The sequence below is a fragment of the Pomacea canaliculata genome, linkage group LG9, assembly GCF_003073045.1.
Source record: "Pomacea canaliculata isolate SZHN2017 linkage group LG9, ASM307304v1, whole genome shotgun sequence".
Classification (NCBI taxonomy): Eukaryota; Metazoa; Mollusca; class Gastropoda; order Architaenioglossa; family Ampullariidae; genus Pomacea; species Pomacea canaliculata.
The window spans coordinates 19,815,196-19,838,887 of NC_037598.1; the positions used below are offsets into that span (position 1 = coordinate 19,815,196).

General features: G+C 39.1%; 1 protein-coding gene across 1 annotated transcript; it reads right to left on the reverse strand.

Moving 5' to 3' along the window:
• Positions 1-493: 493 nt before the first annotated feature.
• LOC112572247 (uncharacterized protein C12orf56-like) lies at positions 494-19,078 on the reverse strand. Its single transcript, XM_025251825.1, has 14 exons — positions 18,670-19,078; positions 12,490-12,981; positions 11,017-11,210; positions 10,476-10,632; positions 9,906-9,979; positions 7,880-7,888; positions 6,023-6,164; positions 5,649-5,758; positions 5,244-5,333; positions 4,525-4,669; positions 4,095-4,169; positions 3,638-3,715; positions 2,444-2,625; positions 494-1,733 (listed from the first exon to the last, which is right to left on the reverse strand). Exons 1-14 carry the CDS (start codon positions 18,913-18,915, stop codon positions 1,592-1,594), a joined length of 2,136 nt encoding a protein of 711 aa, XP_025107610.1. The 5' UTR covers positions 18,916-19,078; the 3' UTR covers positions 494-1,591.
• Between the last annotated feature and the right edge of the window lie 4,614 nt (positions 19,079-23,692).

A 23,692-nucleotide genomic window follows, 5' to 3' on the forward strand; every position in this document is an offset into this window, starting at 1 on the left:
AAATAATAATTAAGAACAAAGGACAAAGCATGTCACTCAACATGGCACATTGCCCAAGACAGTCCTCCAGGGTGGAAGGAGGACGTTGACGAAGCAAACAGAAGAATTGCTCAAGTTTATAGCGCTTTATTTTTTTATATTTTAATATGCATCTTTCTAATGAAGTCAGTATAGTTTTCCCCTTGTTTCCTAATGGCTGCTATGATGGACAACATACAGGTATACAACAGAATTCCACATAAATTCAAACTGTTTATAGCTAAATTATGAGAGTTGCCACAATCTGTATGAGGCTCATGAAACTTCAACTGGTGGGATCAGTAAAGAGAAATGGATCATATATGAAGCAAATATTTATATACATGTTTATAAAAGAAGTGGAAGAGGTCGATCATGTAAACATTCCATACATATTTTGCAAAGAAAACAACAAATATATTAAGTGTCAAAAAATAGCCAAACATAGTATGACGAAGTTCATGTAACATATATTACATGACATATTTGAAAAACTACAAGAGGTCTAAAAACCATGTTACACACTACACATGTTAAATTTTGTATGAGCACATTACATATATACATATCAATGCAATAAAGCATGAGACTACAATGAAAAAGGTACATACAGACTTAACAATGTTGATGCTGGTGTTTGAGTATAACACACTTCTTTACATTAATGTTATATATGTTGCATATTTTAATTTTAGATATCTTGTGATGGTTTGCAGCTAGATGTCTATGTCAACAAGGTTGCTAATAACAGAAAATGATGTGGCATTACTTTTTGTGTAGTCCCATGGTGATAGTTGTACTGAGGATGATAATATAACTTTATGATAATTGTATGAAGCTGTACAGTGAGGACATTTTAAGGCATTCAGAAAAAACATCCTTGTTTTGTAAAAAGAACCATGTAATTTTTGTTAAAAAATACCGCCACTCATAAATTGTTCAAAATATGTAAATTCCATTGCCATGCTCTTAAAAACTGAGCAAGCTAGCTAAATATATATGTAAGTTCCAAGTTAAAACCTTGAACTGTGTTAGCAAACATTCACATTTATAACAATCATCAAAAGCATGCATATTAAAAGAGATCTTGAAATCAGACTACAATAGTTTTGACATTGGCATCTCTTTGTCAAGCAACAGCCTGAAAAACTTCATGATGATATGACAAGGAAAAGCAAATGACATGAAGAAATTCAGAATAAATATTTCTAATGAAGTCGTTAAAATATTTAGTCTTTGGGCTATACTGCTAAATTCATCAACAGCTAACATTGCTTATGTACCCATGAGTATGCATTTTGAAAACAAAATGATATTAAGAAAGGCACTCAACATAGTCTGTGCAACTTACATAAAAGCAAAATAACATCTGCTGAGTTTTTAAGTGAAATTCTGTCAGAAATAAGAATCGAAAGAGGTAAACAAGAAGACATGAAGTTGTCGGTGCATTCCCCAAGAGATCGGCTTTATCCTAACTCCTTAAACACATATTACCAGCACTAGAATCTTTTCTCCTAGAGAGAATCAAGTCCACAGGAAATCTGTTGATGCAGAAAGTCTTGCAACCATGCCATCACCACTGAGTTTTAGATGCCCTGCTGCTTGCATCAGACAAAACTTTGGAAGATACCTGCCCAACCACATGGACAGTAGCTGCAGCTATAGGATAGCTAGTTGGGATTTTTCTTGCTAATACAGGGCCCTTGATGAAATACCTGCAACAGAGAAGCATATTATAAGCATATAATTCTTTTATTTAGTTACAGTTGCCAAGACATGAGGGTAACAATAAGGTCTAACATGGAATAATGTGTTAAGTATAAAATTCAGATTAATGTCTTGCAGATCGCAGTTTTTTTTTTCAAATGACTGTTTCATGCTTGATACATTCCTAAAATTTGAATAACATTCTCTCGATACACACCTAAAATCATTTAAAGATCAAGGTCAAACCTTTCACAAATGCCCAAGGATAATTAACATGTGGTCCCAGCTTTCCCATTTATTATGTTCTTGTAAAGTAAACATTATCCATGCACATTTCTGAGGTCCTGTATTTGTGATCTTTCTCAAAAACAGTCATATTTACAGTCAAGCATTTTGAGAATAAATAATGATGCTATTCACTCAGATTTAGAGAAATAGTATCTTGTTGGGAGCTCAACTCTACAATTGAAAAATAAAATGACCATACTAGACCTATTTTCTGTGCCGTATTGTACACGTAACACTCAGGAGAGATTTTTATACAACAATTTTTTTCTTACTTTTTATTTTTGCAATGCAGATAGTGTTTGGTTGATACAACAACAACAACAGCACAATTTAGTCTTTTCTCAGATGATGCTTTAAAAGAACATTTTGCATTAGCTCTTTTACCACTGTGTATCAGTAAAAGAGTTTTTATTTGAACTGGCAAGCATACTTAAACTCCTCATGATAGTGACTGTGAAGGAAAGTCAGGATTTGAGGACTGTACTCAAGGATGCTCATCAGAATGGTGAACTGCTGGTACAGTTGAACAGCCTGCTCACCGGACACACTCCCATGGCGTGCAAGGTTGATTATTGCGAGTACCTGCCCCATAACTCGCTCAACAAACTGCTCCTAGTGTAAAAAAACCACACACAACTTTGCAGGAAATGAGCAAATATAATGTGAACAATTTTACAAACTTCTTCATGCAGTGAGAAGAGATCCTTAATTATAAGATGTGTTCCTACACTGCATGAATCTTTCATCCATCATCATTGTTTTTTTGTTTTTTTTGTTTTTGTTTTTTTTGTCATCATCGGTGCTGGATTTGGAAAAATCTCACATTTGTACTAGGCCCCAGCTAAATTAAGATAAGTCTGGAAGTATGGTGTCACAAACCCAAAACATATTATTTGTTAAGCAATTAACCAACTCATTACTCAGCTCCTTGAGCACAGAACCACATGATGCAATAATGGCACTAACTTGATACCCACTCATTATCAGATGTGCTAATCCCAGTAATTTGCAGAACAGCTGCCCATGGTTATTAATCTCACTGGCATTAACAGTGTTACTTGAACGGAATTTTATGTAAATATGGCTAGCTTCAATTTTATTCAGGGTAATCTGATTTAATGATAATAGAATTTATTCAGCATATTCAGCATGTTTTAGAAGTGCTGTGTGAAAATTATAAATGAACGGACAGTTTAACAGACAACAAAGAAATTTATGCAAACATCAGTATATGGACAACACACTGGCAAACATGAACAAAATGCATTGGGAATAGAGGAGTGAGTATAAGAATTCATGGATAATAAAAAGTATTTCTGAAAAAGTTGAGTTTGAGGCCAGATTTGAAAGTGTCAAAACTAGACACAGTTCAAAAGCTATGGTCAGAGAACTCCAGACAGAGGGGCAGGACAGCAAGGGTTAAGCTTTAACTGTATTTACATAAAAATTCCAAGCAGTAGTAATGCTTGGGATTAACTCACAGCTTCATGCAGCAAGTAAAAGTGTATAAATTTGAGGCTGTTGGCTGCTGCTATGTATAATGCTATTTCATCTCTGAACATTGACCTCCACCAAGATTTTCTCATCACCAAAAATGAAAAAACTAAGACGTTTATCAACTAACCATGTTTTTAGCTTCATCTATGACTCGGACCATCCAGCCTTGAGACAGTAAGAAACCATGGCCCACTTCTGTCTGGCTCTGCAGATAAATATCATAAATATATTATCTGCAAGAAGAAAAAGCATACTGAACACAAAGTGTACAGCAACAAGAGCAATGGGAGAAACAGGTGGTTTTGAAGTGATTTGTTATCTTTCATGCTGGTCAGTAGAAACAAACTTTTTTTATTTAAATAGACACTTGCCACATTTGGTGATTTTTAAATTCCCATGCAAATCCAACAGTTGCTAGGCAACTTTCATGTGTAGTCTACAACGTAAAGAATGATAAATTTGACATAGAAATATTACTAAGCTAAAGGAGAATATTAATGCAACATATTTTGTAATCTCTTATACTTATTTCCCTGAAATGATATGGACAATATAATCCTTTACTTATCTGGAAGACAATGTACCTGTTTAGCCACCAGAAAAAGTTCAAAAACAGCTGTGATGGAAACACGGATATATTCGGCATAAAGCTGGGACAACTGCAAATTTAAAAAAAGGACAATAAAATTAGGACTTTGTACACAGTCTACTATCATAAGAGATTACAAATGTGAATACAAAGATGTTCAGCTTAAACCTTGATGGTGCTATCAATCATGGCCACACAACTGTTCCTGAAAGAAAAGGACAGCAAACATCACAGCATCAATGGTGACAACAACATAATAGAATTATTGATGACAGTACTTCAATGTCATAAGCTTGTTACAGCAAGATCACAAACTATACTAATTCTTTCACAGAGCAGAATTTCACTGAAAAAAAAATTCTTAATCAGTTATTTTTTATGCATACATCATTTTCAGTACTTTTGGCCCAGCTAAACAATCATACCTCGTTATCTTTAGTTGATCCTTCTCTGAGGCCCAGGTGAGTAGTTTTGGGAGGAGCCGACCAGTGTTTTATCAGCTGGAACTTCTTCTCATGCTCCATGGGTGGTGATGTCAAGGTCACTAGTAGGTCAATAACATGCCTGCACCTGTGCAATTACCTGTTTCTTCATTTATTCTGCCAGTCCATGGGAACATATTTAATGGTGAAGTTGAAAAGAACTAAAACAATGTAAGTATTCCTTTATCTTCAACAATATGCCTACAGAAGTTATTATCACATATTTTTTTTAGAGAACACATTCTAAGAAGACTTCGGACTGTCCAAATATACTCTCACTGCACTGCCTGAAAAAGGTAGGACACTCTAGGTTCAAATTCTTATAAATGAAGAATGAATGGTTCCAGACAATGACCGTAAACAAAAACCAGAGATTTTAGTCTGTGAGTGCAATCCGCATGATGCTTCACCCTGGAACACACCTAACAAGCCAAGTGGGCGGTTCACTTGTGCAACAGGTATATGCTTGTTCTGTTTCTAGGGCTTGCTGGTTTGCTGATATATTCATAGTTGATGGCTTGACATAGATCACCAATGTCAATCATTGCCAGCGAAGAAGAAGACAAAAGTTTATATTTCAATGATTTGCTACAAGACTTTTTAATGTGATATTCTACACAAAATATTAGACTAGATATTTTCAAAGATGTTTCAGTTATTACCTTTCACCCTTCAGGGTTTGCAATCGAACAGGCACAATTTCTGACTCTCTGAACATCAGGCTTAGTGTACTGATGATCAGTATGGAGAAGCTGTGGAAAGAAAGCAAAAAGATAAAATGAAACAAGTCTATACGTACTGGAGACAATTTAATTAGTCAGATCTATGGGGTCCAGCTTTAACACAAAAAGTGTAGCTGTCTACAAGGATAGTATATAACTTCCCTCCACTTACCCAATTATATTTACTCATCCACTTATCTATGCATCACTTATATACTTGATCATCCACCCACCAAGTCAATCCCCCTACAAGTTCTTTATCAATTCAATTAGTGTTATCAATATTTCAACAAGGTCTTCTAAATCTACAAGGGGACAGTTAAGTGAGAGAAAAAGATTTTTTACTCAAGTTCATCTATCCGCTGACCACGGCCATCTTCTGTTTGAAGATTTGCTTTAGAATTTGGCATGTATTGCTGTAACTGCTGCACCATCAAAGCAAAGATTTCTTCACTCTGAAAAACAAAACCGATATTCCAAAGCATCTCTCAGTAACAAAATCTGCAGCAAAATAAGCATCCAGGATTAATGACTATACACATGCGCTTACTATAAAAACACACAATCTGTATAGCGACATACCAATTCCTAGAAAGGGCAAACAGTGATGTGAAAATGTGCAAAATCTGCCGATGTAAACATATCTACTGCAAGTATACTCGGAAAACAGATCAATACAAGGACACAATATCACAAAATATCATTTTTTCTAATCATACCCGCCAAAAGAGTCTTTTCAAAAGGAAATTTGTTTCTGTGGCCTGCTTCAGATCTGTGAAAAGCTGGAAATAACTTTCCATAGAGTTTCCAGGCTCTGAAAGTTGCCGCTTCACTGTGCTGAATATCATTTCATTCTTCTCTCTGCATGTCAGTATAAAGCCACAGCAATATTACATACATAAGCAGATGTAATATATAAACACAATCTTTATCTACCAGACTATTCATAACTGCTTTAAGAAGCCTAGCTATTACCTTGTTCTATTATTTGTTTGTAATTAATGCATATTATAAATAAAATGATGAGACTGATTTTATAAATAACCTATACCATTATCCTTTCTTCAACGCTAGAGCTTCAACTTTTTCTGCAACAAAATGGCTCGACATTTATATCTGCTCTTCTCCTTCTTCAAAACAGCTGACCACTTACTTTTAATTGTTAAAATCTCTTAATCTGTTACAAAAGTAAAAACAAATAAATTATGAATGCATGATGATTGCAATTTGTCATGACACTTCAAAATCTTCCAAGTTGGCAGGCGCACATGATCATTGGTTATCTCTCTTGTTCAATTATTTTATCCCAGACTTTAAGCTTTTTAAACATATCAACATGGAAACTTCTGAAAGTTCGACATCAACTTAATATTTGATAAATAATTATGAAGAGTAGGGTTATGTTTGCTAATAAAAGAAAACATTGAAAGCATTAATATAATGCAAGTCAAAAGTCTACAGCACCTAAACAAACACCAAAACTTCTCGTGTCCTTTGGGAATGCCAGAAGTATTGCCTTATTTTATCTTTTGTCAAAAATGTTTATCTAAGACATATTTTGTTCTGCATTCTACATTTAAAGATGCTGTGGTATCAAGTAACATTCCTGCACAGCTGAACTTGATTTTCATTATCTTGTTTGCATCACACTTACAAACAATGCTGTTAATTTCACTCAAAATAAGTTCAAGAGAAATGCAATCCCTTGTTAATTTAATAAAAGCATTCACTTCTTACAGCATAACAAAAGGAATTCAAAAGCCCTCTTCTTGTCCTGTTCTACACCATGGCTTCTCATGATTTTTGAACCTTCAAGTTTGTGGCACCAGCTCAACACACAAATGCTGCTGGTTCTTTTCTATTTGCTGCAACTTCAGGGGCAGGTTGGTGGGCTGTTTTTTATTTTCAAATCTTATTTCACAATCTTGCTCACATGCTAAACTAACTCACATTCTAAACTAATTCAGAATACCTGATGAATCAAGCTGTATATTATTTTACATTATAGTCTTTTGGTTAATTTATAGGAAAAGAGCTTTTGCCTATCTTAAGTAATACTGAACTTATTCTTATGTTTACAATTATAATCACCTAAACATTAGCACACTCAAAAATGTTCAACATGTCTGAACCTGACAAAAGTGAATGAAACAGAATCTCTACCATTATAAATGTTAATGCAGAACAGAAGGTGAACTACAGACATGTGCAGAAGTGAAAAAGTAGACAACAACCACAGCTTGTATCTTCGCTAACACAGCTGATGCCTAATCTTAAATAATACTACTGTGCAGCTCACTACTTGATGTAAAGGCTCAAACTCTGTGTATAATACATCCAAGATGATCCAACTTTCTTCTGCCCACTGCTACAGCTAGTCTGAGATAAAACTGTGATGCTTAGTGTGTGGGCACAAAGCAGTTTGTGTCAATAGCTGAAGTTGAAATCCCCCCAAACAGTTAACCATTGTTAAGACAACTCAAAGCAGAAAGTGTGGGTGGCAACCCTTCCCCAGAAAATCAAATAACACAAAAGAAAGACAACATGAAAATACTGAGGGATGCAGTTGGCCTCACCTGTAAGAGCTGAAATGAGTAATAACAAGCTTCACTCAGAATGTACAAACAATACTATGGACACACAATGCAGATAACAAAGTCATGAATAGCGCTTTCTCGGGTTACTAAAAATAGATTGTGACGTCACGCAGCAGAGCATCATGGGACTGCTTTGCGGCCAAACACTGCGCGTTGTTCTTTCTGTTTACGCTACGGCGACTGACAAAGAGCGACATTTTTTTAAATTAATCTCTGAAACAATGCTGAAAACAGGAGGAACCAAGCACTGCTGTTGAGGTTTATGTAAATCGGACTCCAGATATCCAGAGCGGTTACCGGAGGGGACGTTTTTTATTCCATTTCCAAAGCCTGGTAAGACCAGTGACAAAATGACCCAGTGGGAAAGACAACGGCAAGTTCAAGACTGAGAAAGCAAAGCGCCTGCAGTTTTTATGTGGGCGATCTGATTTCCAAAATGTGGAGAAAATAACCAGGAACACATATATCTGCTCTCTGCATTTTCGTGGTAGAAAAGGCCCAACATCTGAGAGCGACGAACCAGTATTAGCGACTTCTGAGGCTGCGAAAGGACTTTCACCGAAAATGATTGTCTACATGTTTGACACATCTAAATCGTTTGAGAGCAAATTTTTATCAGTTTATGTTCCTACACTTCAAGTCTATGAATGTCCCTATATTGCCAACAAAAGATATAGTTTAAACATCTTTGCCAAGAGTGTTTAGACAGTTTAAAAATGTCAGATACTCTGTAGACCGCACACAATTCTTTTGTCAGACACCCAGGATTATAGGCAGCAAGGCAAAGTGTATTCCTCTTACAAGCACCATACCACAATAAAAGAACTGATTGCAGTCGCCCCTAAAGGTGCTGCATGTTTTATTGATATATTTGAGAAATGTGGCATTCTACAACACATTGAACAAGATGTTTTGCTTGTGGACAAAGGGTTTAAAGTACATGTATAGCATTTGCTTTTGTCGAGACCAGCTTCTATAAAAATCCCTGCATTTCTAGGTAAGCGAGCTAGCCTGTCTGCAGAACAGATGGATACAAGGAGGGTAACCAAGGCAAGAATTCATGTAGAACGCTTTAATGAAAGACTGAAAAAGTTCATGCTTCTCAGTAGAACTATCCCGCTAAGCCTCAGTTGTGTTGCCTCCCAAATGGTTTTTCTTGGATGCTGTTTGGTAAATTTTCAGAGTAGCTTATGTATTTAAAAGCAAGTGAAATGCTAATTAATGTACCACATAGATTGGTCAAAGATAGAAATGTGGGAATATTTTTACCAAAAACAGACTGAAAAGAATTTTTGGTGTTAAACTGATGGTCAGCCTATCAATACATTCAGGGACATATGACAGAAAAGTATTGTAAATAAATCTGTATAGTAATTAATATTATAGGTTACAAGTACTGTTCTGCTTCATGGTAAACAAAGAGAAAAATAAAAAAATCAAAACCGCATTTTTACACGTTCACGTTTTGTTTTTTAAACAAAAAACTGCGCAGCAACGCATTCGCTGCAAACGCTCGTGTAGTACATGCGGGGAATACATGTCCGCTTTGCATTCCCAGAAGCCCTTGCGCGGCTAGATCGTGACGTCATCTGTGGAAAGCGCCATTATGTTCATAGATATTTACACCCTTAAGAATGCCAGTGTTTGGGCCTGTCTGCCTGTATATTTTCCTGCTCAGCAGTTAATCTGTACACATTTATATACATGCATGTGTGTGTATATATATATATGCAATAGTTTCATTGCTGCTTTATTTTCGATGGAGAATTTTCACTGAACTGCTGTGTGCAAGTTAAAAATCAAAGTCTTTCAGAAGAAGGGGTATTATGCTTGCAATTTGTTTGCACAAAGTTTTCTAATGCACCCATACACAACAAACTAAGAGCTTATTGCAAAAGCATCCTCAGCACGGTATTTGTTATGCATAACATAGATTCCAGCCTATGCTAGCATGCCTTCACACACATACACACATGAGGTACTAGAAGGTGGTAAAAGCTATTACCTTTTTGAGTTTAGTATGGGATGATGACTAAGTCCATCTGCTTCCTTTGTTGACTCTAATTCTAATGTGGCTCTCTGTAAGGAATAAAATTATAAGTCTATGTAATTCAAAGTAATGAAAAAAATTGTGAGTCCACATGTATGCCTGCTTCTTAGTACATCGAAAAAAGTGTGTCTGCATGTATGTGTGAGAGAATGAGTGAGAGAGGTTTAGCACATGGGTACAACTTCTTTTGTTGTCTTTGGACTCATATGTGAGCAAGTGAATGACAGTGGAATATAATAAAAATAAAGACAACAAATGAATAGGTAAATGAAATAAGTTTACAAAAAAATGAAGAATACATTAACTGAACTGATTATATTACTTATGATAACAATAATGATGAAACTGCATTATGCAATATCATGCTTGTGTAGAAAAATATATGGAAAGAAATAATAAAAAGTCAGAGATAATAGAAAAGAAAACAAGAGAAAAATTCAAAATTCATTTAAAGGAAATCAGTCAGCTATTACTGAGAGCTTTACTAAATTTTGGGGATTTTAGAAGTGACAGAGACATGCTTACAATGAGGTAGTTATGCCAAGCACCACGAAGCAGCATGATCATAGGCGAGGAAGAACTCAGCATGTAGATGTGCAGCACAGTCTGACGCTGCTCTGGGTTTGAATCCACAGGAAGCATGTTCAGGCCGTTGACAGAGCCATAAAGCTCTGAGGGCAGGCTAAAGACAATGAAAATAGGATCTTATTAACTAAAATTTTGTTAAGCAAGGTAGCTTCCTTCCTACAGCCAGTCAGTAATTGAACTAACTAAAGAATCAGCTAGCCAAGACACCAAGCTATGAAACACAAAACCAATAAGGTTGTCAAAAATGCAGTGACTATTCAACCAGCAAATCAATCATCAAAGCAATCACCATGTCTACTTCGACCCATCTGCTGCCCACCTATCTTAAATGTGTGACCATTGTCTTAAAAGAAATTGCTTTCTCAAAACATATTACAGAACATTCCTCATTTATTTATGAAACCATGAAATGACATCTTCATTTAAGATCATTTAATTGACTACAGACAATTGATAGATATGAAATCTTTCCTCTAACCTTCCATACTTGTCAACTTCAAGCGATGGTGTCCCTGTCCTGGATGGTGGATGAATGCCGGACAAGGATCCTAAAACTGAGGAAGAACGGCTGGGTGCGTTGGGCAGGGTTATGCCGGCATCGTCATGGGTAGAAATAATGGCCAGACTTGGCACCTTGCCACCACTGTGTGGGTCTGCTGCTATTAGTTGTGACTTCAGAACAGAAACATGTTCTTCTTATTTGACATTAGATAAATTCTTCTTGTTTATCATCGATTTTTTTTTCCTTGCTAATGATAGTAGCTTCCTTTTTTTAGGTACATCTGTTTTTGTCTCATTCTTCTCTTCAAGGTACCATTTTATATAGCCTAGAAGGCAATTGGTAGCAGCTTTAGGGTTAGAACTACAGCACAACAACAATCAACAATACAATCAAATATTCATACCTGCCACACCAGACACACCCCCACAAAATTACAATTCAGACGCACATGATCATCACAGTTCATTTGAACATAGCAGCATTCAGAGGTAATAAACAACAAAAGACAGCCTGAAACCTGAAGAGCTGGGACCATGTAATTAGGCATATCTGTGTACAAGTGAGTCGGACTTCTTTTTGTACACAGTATGTGATATTCATAGGTGTCACAGATCAGTCCACGGGTCCGGGTTTTTAGATTAATTTAACCCCTTTACGACTTATGGACTGTAAGTGTATGTTGAATGCATGGCTGGATTAACATTCGATGGGAAAGTGTTCACTGTGACACAAAGTGTTTGGTGAACCCGGTTCATCACTAGAGTTTTGGCGGGAACGAGGTATGAAATTTATTCAGGCCTGGGAATAGTGAAGGAAGAAGACGTGCCTGAGTCACGACATGTAAATCTCCCTAGTTAAGATTACATAGTACAGCAGGGTACCCCGCTGTGACCCCGGAAACCACCTGACCCAGTGTGTACGGCCTTGGTGTGTGTATTTGTGTTAGTGGTGTCGTGACAATAGGCTTGTAGCAGTATGGGGTAGGGACAATCATCCAGATTTTGGTAAACAGTATTTTGCCAGCTATTACCAAATATATATACATCGCACTAGATCTTCTACGACAGAAGTGATGTCTAGCTTTTAAAATACTGATACCAATCATTTTTTAGATTTTACCGGTGGGACAGCATTGCCAGAAATACATTTGTATTGTAATATATTCATGTGTATTATGAATACCTTGCTAGAGAATTCCACTGCTTGTGTCCTGGCGTTGCCTTCATGCCTGAAGGCGCCACTTCACTTCTGTTCACTCGACAGAAGCCGAAGGGCGGACAAGGGCAGTGCCACTTTCGTGCCGGCTTCGTAGAGCTGGGGGTCACGGCCTCCTCCGGCCCATCGTTACGCAGGGTCATGACCTTCTCGAACGCTGCGGTCTTCGGCGGGGGAGGCAGCGATCTGGCCGTGTCAGACCCACCACCGTCCTTGAAGTTGCGCAGACCTTCAGTGCGCTCGCACCCAGCAGCCCCTCCAAGGGGGTCTGACGCACGCGCCGCACGGCAGACGTCTGCTGTTCCTCCTCCATGTCCTCCAGGATGTCCTCGTCCAGTTCTCCTTCAGGGACAGCAGGTTATTATCATGGTCACGGCCGTCTCCTAGAGGCAGAGCCTTCTTTTTCTTCTTGCCCACCCCGCCACGACCATCGTGCGGAGACCCCGTCGACCCTCGGCTGGTTGGCCGGCTGCCTGGCAGGCTGACCATACTTTGGGTGAAGTAGCCCAGGTCTTCCGAGCCATCGAGAGAGGAGGCGTAGCCTAGGGGAGTCAAGCTGCTGCTGCGGTCGGTGCCGTTGTTCAGGTCAGTGATGGAACTTGACGGAGACTTCCGAGCTCTTCGCAGCGTGCGCCGCCGGTGGGGCTCTGTCGTGACGAATTTGACGGCGATGTGCTGTGTGTTCGTCTGCTCCTCGCCGCTCAGAAACTCCGGGAAGTCGTTGATCTGCACATTAGCGAGAGCAACCATCAAGCGACAAGCGAGGAAGTTACGGGTACACATACGTGTGTGTGTTGGGAGAACTGATTTTGCAATCTGCCAAAAGATTTGAAGCTCGTTTTGAAGTTGGAGGGTATCTCTTTTGTGGGTATGTAATAGCATCGTACACTCACTTTACTACGGGTTTTTTTCTTTGAAACTATCTCTCTTTCTCTTCTCTCTCTCTCTCTGACACACACACAAACGAACTCACGCAAGCATGCAAGAATTAAAGTCGCTCCCAGATGAGATCAGCTCAGCATCACCTGTTTTACAGTGAGACACTTGTTAAAAGCTGAACTGTAGGCATGCCGCATACTTTCTCTTCCATTCAATTCTAGCCCCACCCTTCCCACCACTGTCTCCGACCTCAAAATCTTTTGCTACTTGTTTTCAAAACTGCTACAAGAAATCAAGGTACACACCAGTACAAACCAAAGTCTATACCCGAGTTTTGCCGTCCGACTTGTCGCCCCATTCACGCAGGTGAGCAGGGTATGCTCTCCTCCCCTCTCCCCCACCTGTAATTTTTAATCAGAGATTTTGTTGTGCCGCTAGGGTTGCGCAAGTCTCTCCGTCTGCTCTTCTTGCTTACTCTGTGTCCCTGACTCTTTTTTCTTCTTTCTCGCCTCCACCGCTTAGAGTTACGGCGCCTGAACGTGTCCAGACGACACTTGGCTGTCCGCTGCGGCTGAAATGTTTTCACGTGCTGACTGCTCGCAATAATGCCGTAGCCCCAAGCGGAACACCCACCGATCTCAAGTTGCATACAGACCAGCAGCGGATGTGCATGGGCAAGAACTAACCTGCCCGAGATGATTACCCACAAGATCACAAAGTACGATTACAATTCTGACCATGTCCTACAGTTGGTGGACGCGCTGCGTGTTTACATGTCGTGCGCTGCGAGCTGTGCATCAGCTTTTGTAGTGCATGAAACAATTAGTAATCTTACCGCTTATTCGTTAACGACTTAAGAGAGATGTCTGCTACTTTTTAAATTAAATGTTTGTGCGTATTTGTAGTTTTTCTTATTTAACAGTGTTCGATAGTGCTGGCTTTTGACGCTATCTGGAATTCTTATGTTGCGATAATAATGAAAGGCGACACAGCCAGTCACACTAGAAAACAACAACCAACTCAGGAACACATAGGAAATGCACAGACTACAGACGATAAAAATGACGACGAAATTGATATCTATGGTTCTTTCGTAAGAACCACCCAAGCTGATGAAGGGCAACTAAAATTCGTCTATAGTCGGATAAGGGGAAAATTCCGTCTCCGGTGTCAACCGGTGCTCAGCATTGAAAACAGCAAGCCTAGTTTCCCTTTGAGAAATAAGGCTTGCATTAAAGGGAACGTTTTTACAGCTCAGAATTTTTCTCGGACATGAATTTACCATCAAAGCCAGAATCTATCACTTAAGCTTATTTACCGCCTGAAGTTTTTCATAAGATTCAATAACCAGCCAGTAGCCCGGCACCTGTCTGTACATTATCTCTCAGACAACAGTCTTACTTTCTTGCCAAGTCCATTCCGCTTTTTATATCGATTTCCCCTGATTAATTACAGACGCCAGTTCAAATTAAATCCTTGTACAACTAACATGTTAACACAAGAAACTTTCCTAGTCTCTTATTTCGATAAACTGTTCTTTAGCACGATCGCCGCAACATGCACTTTTGTCATCATAAACGCTAGACCTTGCCTTTTGCCGCTTGTTCATATCTCTAAATGTTCATTTAGAATACTGTCAGACTTATGATGGTTTTCTGAAACACACACACACATTACACAGGTAGTTGACAATAACAGTTAATATTTATATAACGCTGTATCCCCGAACCATATAGGAATATTCGCACGACAAAAGCTTACAAAAGATTTATTCTTGGAAAGACTACACTAACAGGCAATCAACATATTTGTCAGCCACACACAGAACTGTCAACGAGTTTATTTTCTGTGTGTTTGAAGTGGAAGAGTTGCATGACAGCTGTTCCTGCCAGACGCCGTCAGTAACCGTGCGCGCGCGTGTGCATCCGTGCGTGAGGACGCGAGAGGATGAGACGAGTATGCGACGCAGGTTGTAAACGCATGTTGTGGCTGGTTGCTAGGGGCGTTGTCATGGGCTGATATGTTGGTCCCAAGAACAGCAAGTGGCCTGAAGAGCGGGATAAACAACCGCAGGGCACTGTAGCTCCCAGAGTAACCTCAAGGACAGCGAACAGACGTAACGACAGATTACGGACTGTTTGTTTTGCCCGAAAGGTCCACTCGAGAAGAACTGACACTCCAATTGCTATCGCCCCCACCCAGGGGGGCAGGGGCGTGACGTGCTGACGAGGGGTGCGAAGGCGGTCATTTTTTTTTTAAAGGTTCTCATATCTCATATCGGTATTAGTGAGATTAGCTTGCATTGTAAAAAGAAGCTACACTAAGGGCGCAGACGTACTTTTTTTAGTCACAAGCAAAAGGTTGAGAAAAGCGAATCTAAAAGAAGAACTGCCACAATGGAGGGGAGCTTTGAAATAATGATGTTTAACATGCTGTGGGGAAGAGCTATAAGAAGATAGGATACAATAACAGTGAACCTCTGAAATAACAAAATATGACAAAAATCGAAGGTTGTGGAACACTATTATTATAATGTCGCATTATCATCATCTGGACAACACAGAGTAATGATGAACAGTCGTAGCTGTGTTGGGCTCAGTTACACAAAAAATACAAGCAAGGGTACACGGCGTTGCTCGGGTCATGTCATTTCTCCCGGCAGGCTGTGACTCGCGGACCAGATCAAATGTATTGCTGACCGCACATTAATCACAAGGGAGATGAACAGTGTCGTGCTGCCGATTCCCGCGTCTCTTTTTCACACACACATCAGCGTGGGAGGAGAGATCGGACTGCCCTCACAAAAAGCTTCTCTAACACCTTACTCCCTAGCAACCGAAAAAGGCTGAGACGATCTGTACCTTGATTTTTACTTTCCCTCTCACGCATTAAATACCCTCTGAATGACCTCTCAAAATTTGCTCAGCCTAGTACTAGTATTTTTTTAAAATTTGGGCCACTTGTACCATCTTCTAACAGGGTAAAATAAACGTTAAAATAAAGATGCTCTGACGAAAAAAATACAAAAAGAAAACATTAGAAGGTTCCTGTAGACAAAAATAGTCTGCTTGATTTATCTGAAAAAGATTACTTTCATAACCATTGCCAATATTATTATTATTGTTGGAAAGTAGAACCAAAGATCGTAAACACATTTTATTACTGATTTAAGACCTTTGGTTAAGTCTCAAGCGTTCCTGACTGTCCTGGTCTATGGCTGTCCGTTTTCACTGAAGTGGGTCTATCAATCGATCAGTCTCCCATTCTCAATCATTTTCTCTGCGAATTCTGTACTTTGATGCCTGCGGGTTCCTTCCCAACTGGTCCTGTCCACCCAGCTTAGCCTTTACTTTCTTTTCCTAGTCTTTCTTTCGGCTGCAGTCTGGAGTACTTCAAAATGTGGGAGCTTAATCAACCTACTTGACGAAAAATATCAAAATATCTTGCGGGAGCGCACAGGTGAGCTGCATTGTTACCTGCCTCACGCTTGCAGGAGAACACGAACTGCAGTCTTCGATCGTACTGTCATTGTGTTTCCACTTGACAGATTTAATGTTTGTGCCGCGGAGTCATAAAACGACAAATTTCACGTCCGTACTGACGATGGCGGAACCGAGTTTAAGTTACGATGGAAATGGCTGTCAGTTTCCTGAGTGGGCATACGCGCCTCGATAGGCTTTTTTTTTTTTGAATCTTTCCAACAAAACTTATTTAACAAATATTTTTTCCGAAATCATGATCATCACTGCTGACGGCTACACACACGGAAAAATTTGCAATTTTTTAAATTTTACCGATTAACAAGCGACAAATAAAGGCAAACAAAGCATGCCTCTCTGTGGGTACAAGCCCTGCTGTTGTTTCCTCAAAATGCCAACAAATGAAAGACCTCTCTGTCTCATTCACAAGTAGGCCTTTATTTGACAAAATCCGGTCTGTGGATGTTGCTTAGCTATAATTACTAGTTTTACCTTTACTGACATATATGATTACAGTTACTTATTAACAAACAAAAATTCACTCCTTAATTGTTACTTTGTAAATGACATTAGGTATTATATTTCAGGATACACACACACACACATGCGCGCGTACAGACTGTTCTAATTTTAAATGGTTGTAAATTATCTCAGATAATCTTTTTTTTACTTTTAGTGAGAGCTATTTAAAAAATAATTTGAAATAATTATAAATTATCTCAAATAACCTTTTTTTTTCACTTTTACTGACAGCTATTTAAAACTAAGAAGATAGGTTTAAAAAAATTGCATTTTTTAATTGATTTTAATTGATAACATTCTTTAACTGGAACTTGCTACGTCTCAGCCTGCCCAGCCTTTCACAATGACCTATTGTTGGCAAGGTGTTATACTCCTGAGAGCAGACTATTCAATAATTCTGTACCAGCGCCTTATCAAAGGCTAATCTATCCTCCTGCTATCTTTCCAATTCTCCCTCAGACTTCTACTACTCTCTCATCCTCTGCTCTCATATGTCCATTATCTTTATCACCAGAACTACTTTTAAATAAAGATGAAGAGAGTAACTACTTTATTGTGCCTTTCTCCACTATCAAGTTAGGATCAAAATGCTTTACAAAAACAATAACATAAATTAACAACAAAAACAACAACTGCTAGGGGGCAATGTTGTCAGGTGTAAAGTATAAATGTTATTCTGGTTATTTTGTTCTGTCTTTACAGTTTTAGGGAGAGTTGGGGGCAAGATTACTAGCACTTCTCACTTCATAACATTCACATAATTCCAGAAATTAAGAAAACCAGAGATTTTGAAAAGAAAGAAATTGATCTAAAGTGGAATAATTAGAATATATGTGTGTTTGTACTGTGTTATTTGTATTTATGTTATTGTGTGCACATGGGTTTAGGCATAAAGGTGCATTATGCCTATCCTAAAGGGTGTATGCTTGTATTCCCTTGCATATGTTGTGTATACATCAGTAAACTCTTTGAGTCCAGCTGGAGCTGGGGAAAGTTAGTTGTATTAATATTATTATTTAGTAAACAGTCTCTTGCTTGTTGAACCATAATACGATTATTGAATAAGTATCTATAAGTAGATAATCTTTTCATGAAACATTTTATGCTAAAAGGAATAACATAGTGAGTTCTCAGAAAATGAAGTAACCATCATTAACAATCTTCATAAATTAACAGGTATTCTTTTCCATGCTTACACTTTTGACTATAGTATCAGTCACCATACATGAACGCATGAAAACACATTGAACAGCCAGAAACGGGGGTACGACTATAGTATTGCACCATGAATAATTTTTTAAAAAATTTTAAATCAAAATAGTATATGATGAGAAATCATGCAAGTTGCATTTTTAAAATAACAGACTGCTCTGTCTGAAACCTGTTAATTCAATGGCCTCTACTAACAAACTATTCTTAAACTATGATATAATCTACGCATATTTGATACTTTCTAGATTATTTGTTAAGGAGTCATGAATAAATATGTTATAAAACAAGTAAAGAAATAAATAGTAACAGGCAGTGCACTCACCAGCTCCACTGAAACAACGTCACGGAAATGAACAACACCTTGAATAGACTTTGGTGGATTTTCTGTGAGGTAGATCCACTCATCGCTGAGTATCACAAATTTGAACGCTTTGTTTTCTTTGTCAGATACACATATGCAGGACTCATAGCCACGAATACGATCGTACGTTTCTGCAGTAAGAGAACGTTGAAGAAAACTATCGAGCTTGGAGTTTTTCTTTACAAGGTCCTGGCTCCCTCGCGCCATGCATGCTGTGTTGATTAGCGAATCACCATCACCTGCTTGTTTTGGAATCAGTCTGAAGCAATATCATGTTGCATGTGCAGAATAAAACGTGGCACATTAAGCTCAGTAGCTGTCGACGCTTACGTAGCTACCCCAACAACGACGCCGTTGGCTGGAGAGAATGGCTAAAGCTACCCAAGGAACGCTGCGACATCTCGAAATAGAAAATATTGAGACGTGAACAATTTGCGGATCATTGTAATGTAATAGGAATTAGCTTGAGCTGTTTTGTGTGACAACATCAGAGCACGGAGGGCAGTTAACCACCAATCATTCTTTTGACGTGACTGTATGGACAGTGAGATGATACCGTCACTATAAGAATTATTACTTTTATTTCATATTCTACATTGTACGACAGTATAAGTATTAAGTACATTATGTATGTGTGTGTACACCATACAATTTAAGCGAGTAAGTAGAACAGTGTACATCAAGCATGGATTTGTTTCGGATTTTAAGGACGAAATGTTAGGCAAGTACAGGGTGTCTTCAATTCTTGTCGCCCATTATCTTATGTCAAATTCCTAGCGCACTGTCATTGGGCTAAAAAAACCAGTTCTTACATCATCATGATCGTCGTCGTTATCGTCGTCGTCGTCATCATCATCACAGATTTAAAAAAGCGCAGTGAGACATGACAAAAGTATAGAGGACTGTCAAATGCACGGCAACAAGCTGGACATCAATGACAAGGGAGGTAATTAATTCTTTTCACCCCAAGCAAGAATTATCTCTCTTTTATTGGTTCTTCGCTGCACAGCGAGAGTGGTGGTGTGCTGTAATGATTGCTTTGATCAACAATTTTAATTACTTGCTGCCATCACTCTTTAAAGGCATCATCTTTGTGTGCAAAGGCTTCGATTTCTATCATCAGTATGAGTGTTAATAGACAGCTTTTCTTCTTCGCTTCTCATCACCGGCAAACATATCCAAAGTTGAGGAACTGTCAATCTAAAATAAAAAACGTGATGAATTTTATATTTTCATTAGCGAAAGACATCTTTTAATAATTCCAAGCTACATATACGACCTTATGTCAGATTTGAGACTTACAATATTACGTCGTTGAGACCTTTGGGGTGGTGACTATAGAGCAGCCACCCAGGCCTCGCGCGTGATGGAGGCCCCTCGATAGGAGATTCCTTCTCTGCCTACACTTACGTCTCTTGATCCCGCGTATGGCACTCGCCCAGGACCCCGCGTACTACTAAGGCCCCCGTAAGTTGAGATCAATTTACAGAAACTGATAAAGATTATTCATAATTTCTTAAAGTTTGTACTCATTAAGAAATACTTTACACTTTTTTGCAATACTCAGTTTCTATTTGGAGGCTACTGGTATAAAAGATCCACGGTCATCTATGTGACGGTTCTAATAATTCGACTAAAAACGTCGCATGTACATTCAGTTATAGTCGCAGAAAAACTTTGAGTAGATTGCAATTTCATGTTCTCTTTCCAAAGCTGAATCCAGTTTTCTTGCTCTGTGTGTTGGTGTGTGAGAAAACTTCGTACACGCCGAGGTATGCTTAATGCACCAGCATATAGATTGAAGGTGACAGGTCACAATTAATGGGAGGTTTATTATGTCAGGCTGTTGGCTGTTGGAGTGCCCTTACCGTCTCCTTTGAGTGCAATTTCAATTTTCTTTTACTCTTTCTTTCTCTCTAGAGTAGGTCGTTGCAATATTTCCCCAGTTATTCTATGTGTCTTTTTTATAAACGCCTCTAAATCGTGGGAACAGTACTTCTTAATGGAGTTCTGCTGGTCACAAGCTCGGAGGGGTTGGGGTGTGAGTGTGGGGAAGTAACTGCTTTGACAGACCGTAAAACATAATCATTCAAGCATATCCACAAACAGCAACTCAGCGAACAGTGGTGGAAACGATAAGGAGCAAACCTGATCAGTGGAGGTCCCAAAAGAAGCTCGAACCAGGTACATGCATATATACCTGTGTATACCTGATTGCCACACACACATACATGCACATTCACTCACTCACACTCACACACACGCGCGCACACACACTCAATCTCTCACACAAAAACACACACACACACTCTCCCTCACACACGTTCTCTCTCTCTCTCTCTCAAACGCACTCTTTCTTTCTCTCTCTCTCTCTCTCACACACACACACTCACAATCTCTCACAGACAAACAATCCACTCTCCCTCACACACGCTCTCTATCTCTCTCAAATGCACACACTCTCACACACACATCGCGGGCGCGATATCTATTGTTTCAAACCCTCCTAATAATTTTTTCTTCCCTCTCGTCGCCCGTTAACAACGAGTACGATGGTACAGGACTTTGAACAAAAGTATTTTTGCTATGGTCGTAGTTAAGCAGACGCATCCAGCCGAAGCGTGACAATGTTGGGCAATATTTTTACATGAATGTCATGCAAAGCATTTAGGAAATGTATCATTGTGTGTGAAAGAAATATAAGAGCAGTCACAATACGGAAATAAAAGGGCGGCAAAAATAAATAGCAAATACCGAGGCCCTTTTCTGGCAGGTGTCAGCAGTTAATTTATTTCAACCTTGACATCGTATTAAAATAAAATACGCTTTTGGACGAATGGTAAGAACTGAGGGCTAGTTCTTCGTCAGGACAGTTGTGGGTGCTCTCATCTTCATCACCAGTCTCTCTCACGTGGTTCATTCGTGGAGAAAACAAAATCGTAGCCGAAAGACAGGGGGGGGGGGAATTGGTGTTTTACGCCGTGTCAGCAGCTAAGGCTATATTACGGCAAGCAGCCAGCCCTGTAAACAGATGCCACGTGCAGAGAAAGATCAGCGTGCCTGAGACGAGAAATGAACTCAGGGCAGCCAACCTTCACTGTATTGGTGACAGGCGCTAACAGCGCTAACCGTTGCTCCACCGGACCGCTCTTTGTCACATTCAAAATGGATAAGAAGACAATTCATCCATATTACCTATACGCCATTCCCATTTGTGAAACTGGACATTGGCGTTTCATGTAGGTATATGAGTCAAACGGTTCTAAAAACGGTCTGAAATGACAGCAATATTTCTCTTCACTCCAGAATCAGACAAAAACACTCCTTGGTTATTTCCATCGTCTTACATGTTTGTAATACTTGGACCCAGCCAGCAGACTTGCAAAAAATTTCGACATTTTGCAGACTTTATATCATTGTTTGCTTAGAATTTGTTCTGAAATATCCCGTGGCTTAGACGTCTGAGTGTCAAGGAAAGAATTTCTTGGACATTTATGTGGTAAAGAAGAAATGAAACAGGAACACCTAAGTGTAGTGTAGACATGCTGAGAAGACCAAAAATATTATCAGGGATCAGATCCATATGTTAGCCAAATAAACTACTGCAATCAGGACAGGGCCGCCGCGCTCTCAAAGTGAAAGCAGATCACAAATCATTTTCGTACCCATTTCCATCACACAACAGGCGTTGAGGAGGCTACAATATAAGATGGTGTATGAGAGTGCGAGAGCAGAATGCGATATACATGTATATAGATATATGGTACCTTGATGTACTTTTCACACCGTACGTTGTTCTTTGCGTTATATTGGTAATAGTGTGACCACACACCAAACTTTCTCTCTAAAATTTATGGACCAATCTAGAGACTGATAGTTACCATTCATGTACAGAATACTCTAGGCAACGAAAGTAACATCACTCACAGCCATACACCCAAGCGATAAAGTTCTAGAGCTAAAAGGAAGCGATTTCGCGGACCAGATCATCGGGCAGCGCGGCTCTCTTATTCTCTCTCTCTCCCCTTTTCTTTCTCTCTCTCTCTTACTATGTCTTCCCTTTTCTCTTTCTCTCATTCGATACCCTTTAAACCAACATTAATGTAAAAAATTAATAAATTATGCACATAACGTAGAAACAAGGAGTACTACTGCAAAATTTTTTGGGGACTGGACATACATTCCCAAACTCTTTTTTTAAGTACTTTTTTGCATGAAAACATTATCGTCTTGTACGACTCCTTTATAGACTTTTATATTCATTTACTGAATAACAATAATTTACTTTCATAGTCAACTGGAGTCGAGGATAAGGTCAATGAAACGATAATTTGTAGTTTTCCTCATCACTGTCAGCTTTGTAATTTTAATCTTTCAACAACAAAAAAAATAAAAATTGCCAACTGCAGTCATATATAATTGTGTCAAGAAAATGGACGATGGTCGTCACATTACGCTTGCAGGCTGCAGACTTGCGGCATTTTAATTCCTTTTTAAATTATTATTCGTCAGTCCACACTAGAGTGCACATGTCAGGCAGGGCAAGGACAGTGCACATAGCTAGGCTTAGTGTTACTGAGGGTTATGCTGTCTAGAGTGCATTCAGGTGCTGTTACATAAGAAATAGAATAATGACGCCGGGGTCAAAGGGCACTTTCACTGACGTCAGCATCTCACCTTCCATGAAAAGTTCTGAACCTGGCCATCTTTCTCTCTCAGCCATGATTAAAGAGGGAAAAGAGACTGAACTGAGCTGACATCGCTTCTGAAGACTGAAGATTACAATCACGGCCACATGAATGTGCGCGAAAATGCGAGTCGCACATTTTTGATATGCGCACGCATTTGCGCACTCAGTTACGGTATCAATACTCCGTCTTCGGACTACTTTACTGACAAGGGTGGATGGTCTGTGACCGGGTGACCTCCCGTCAGTCATAGCAGAGTCTAGGTTACGTGAGTTCTCAGAGTTCGTGTTCAGCCC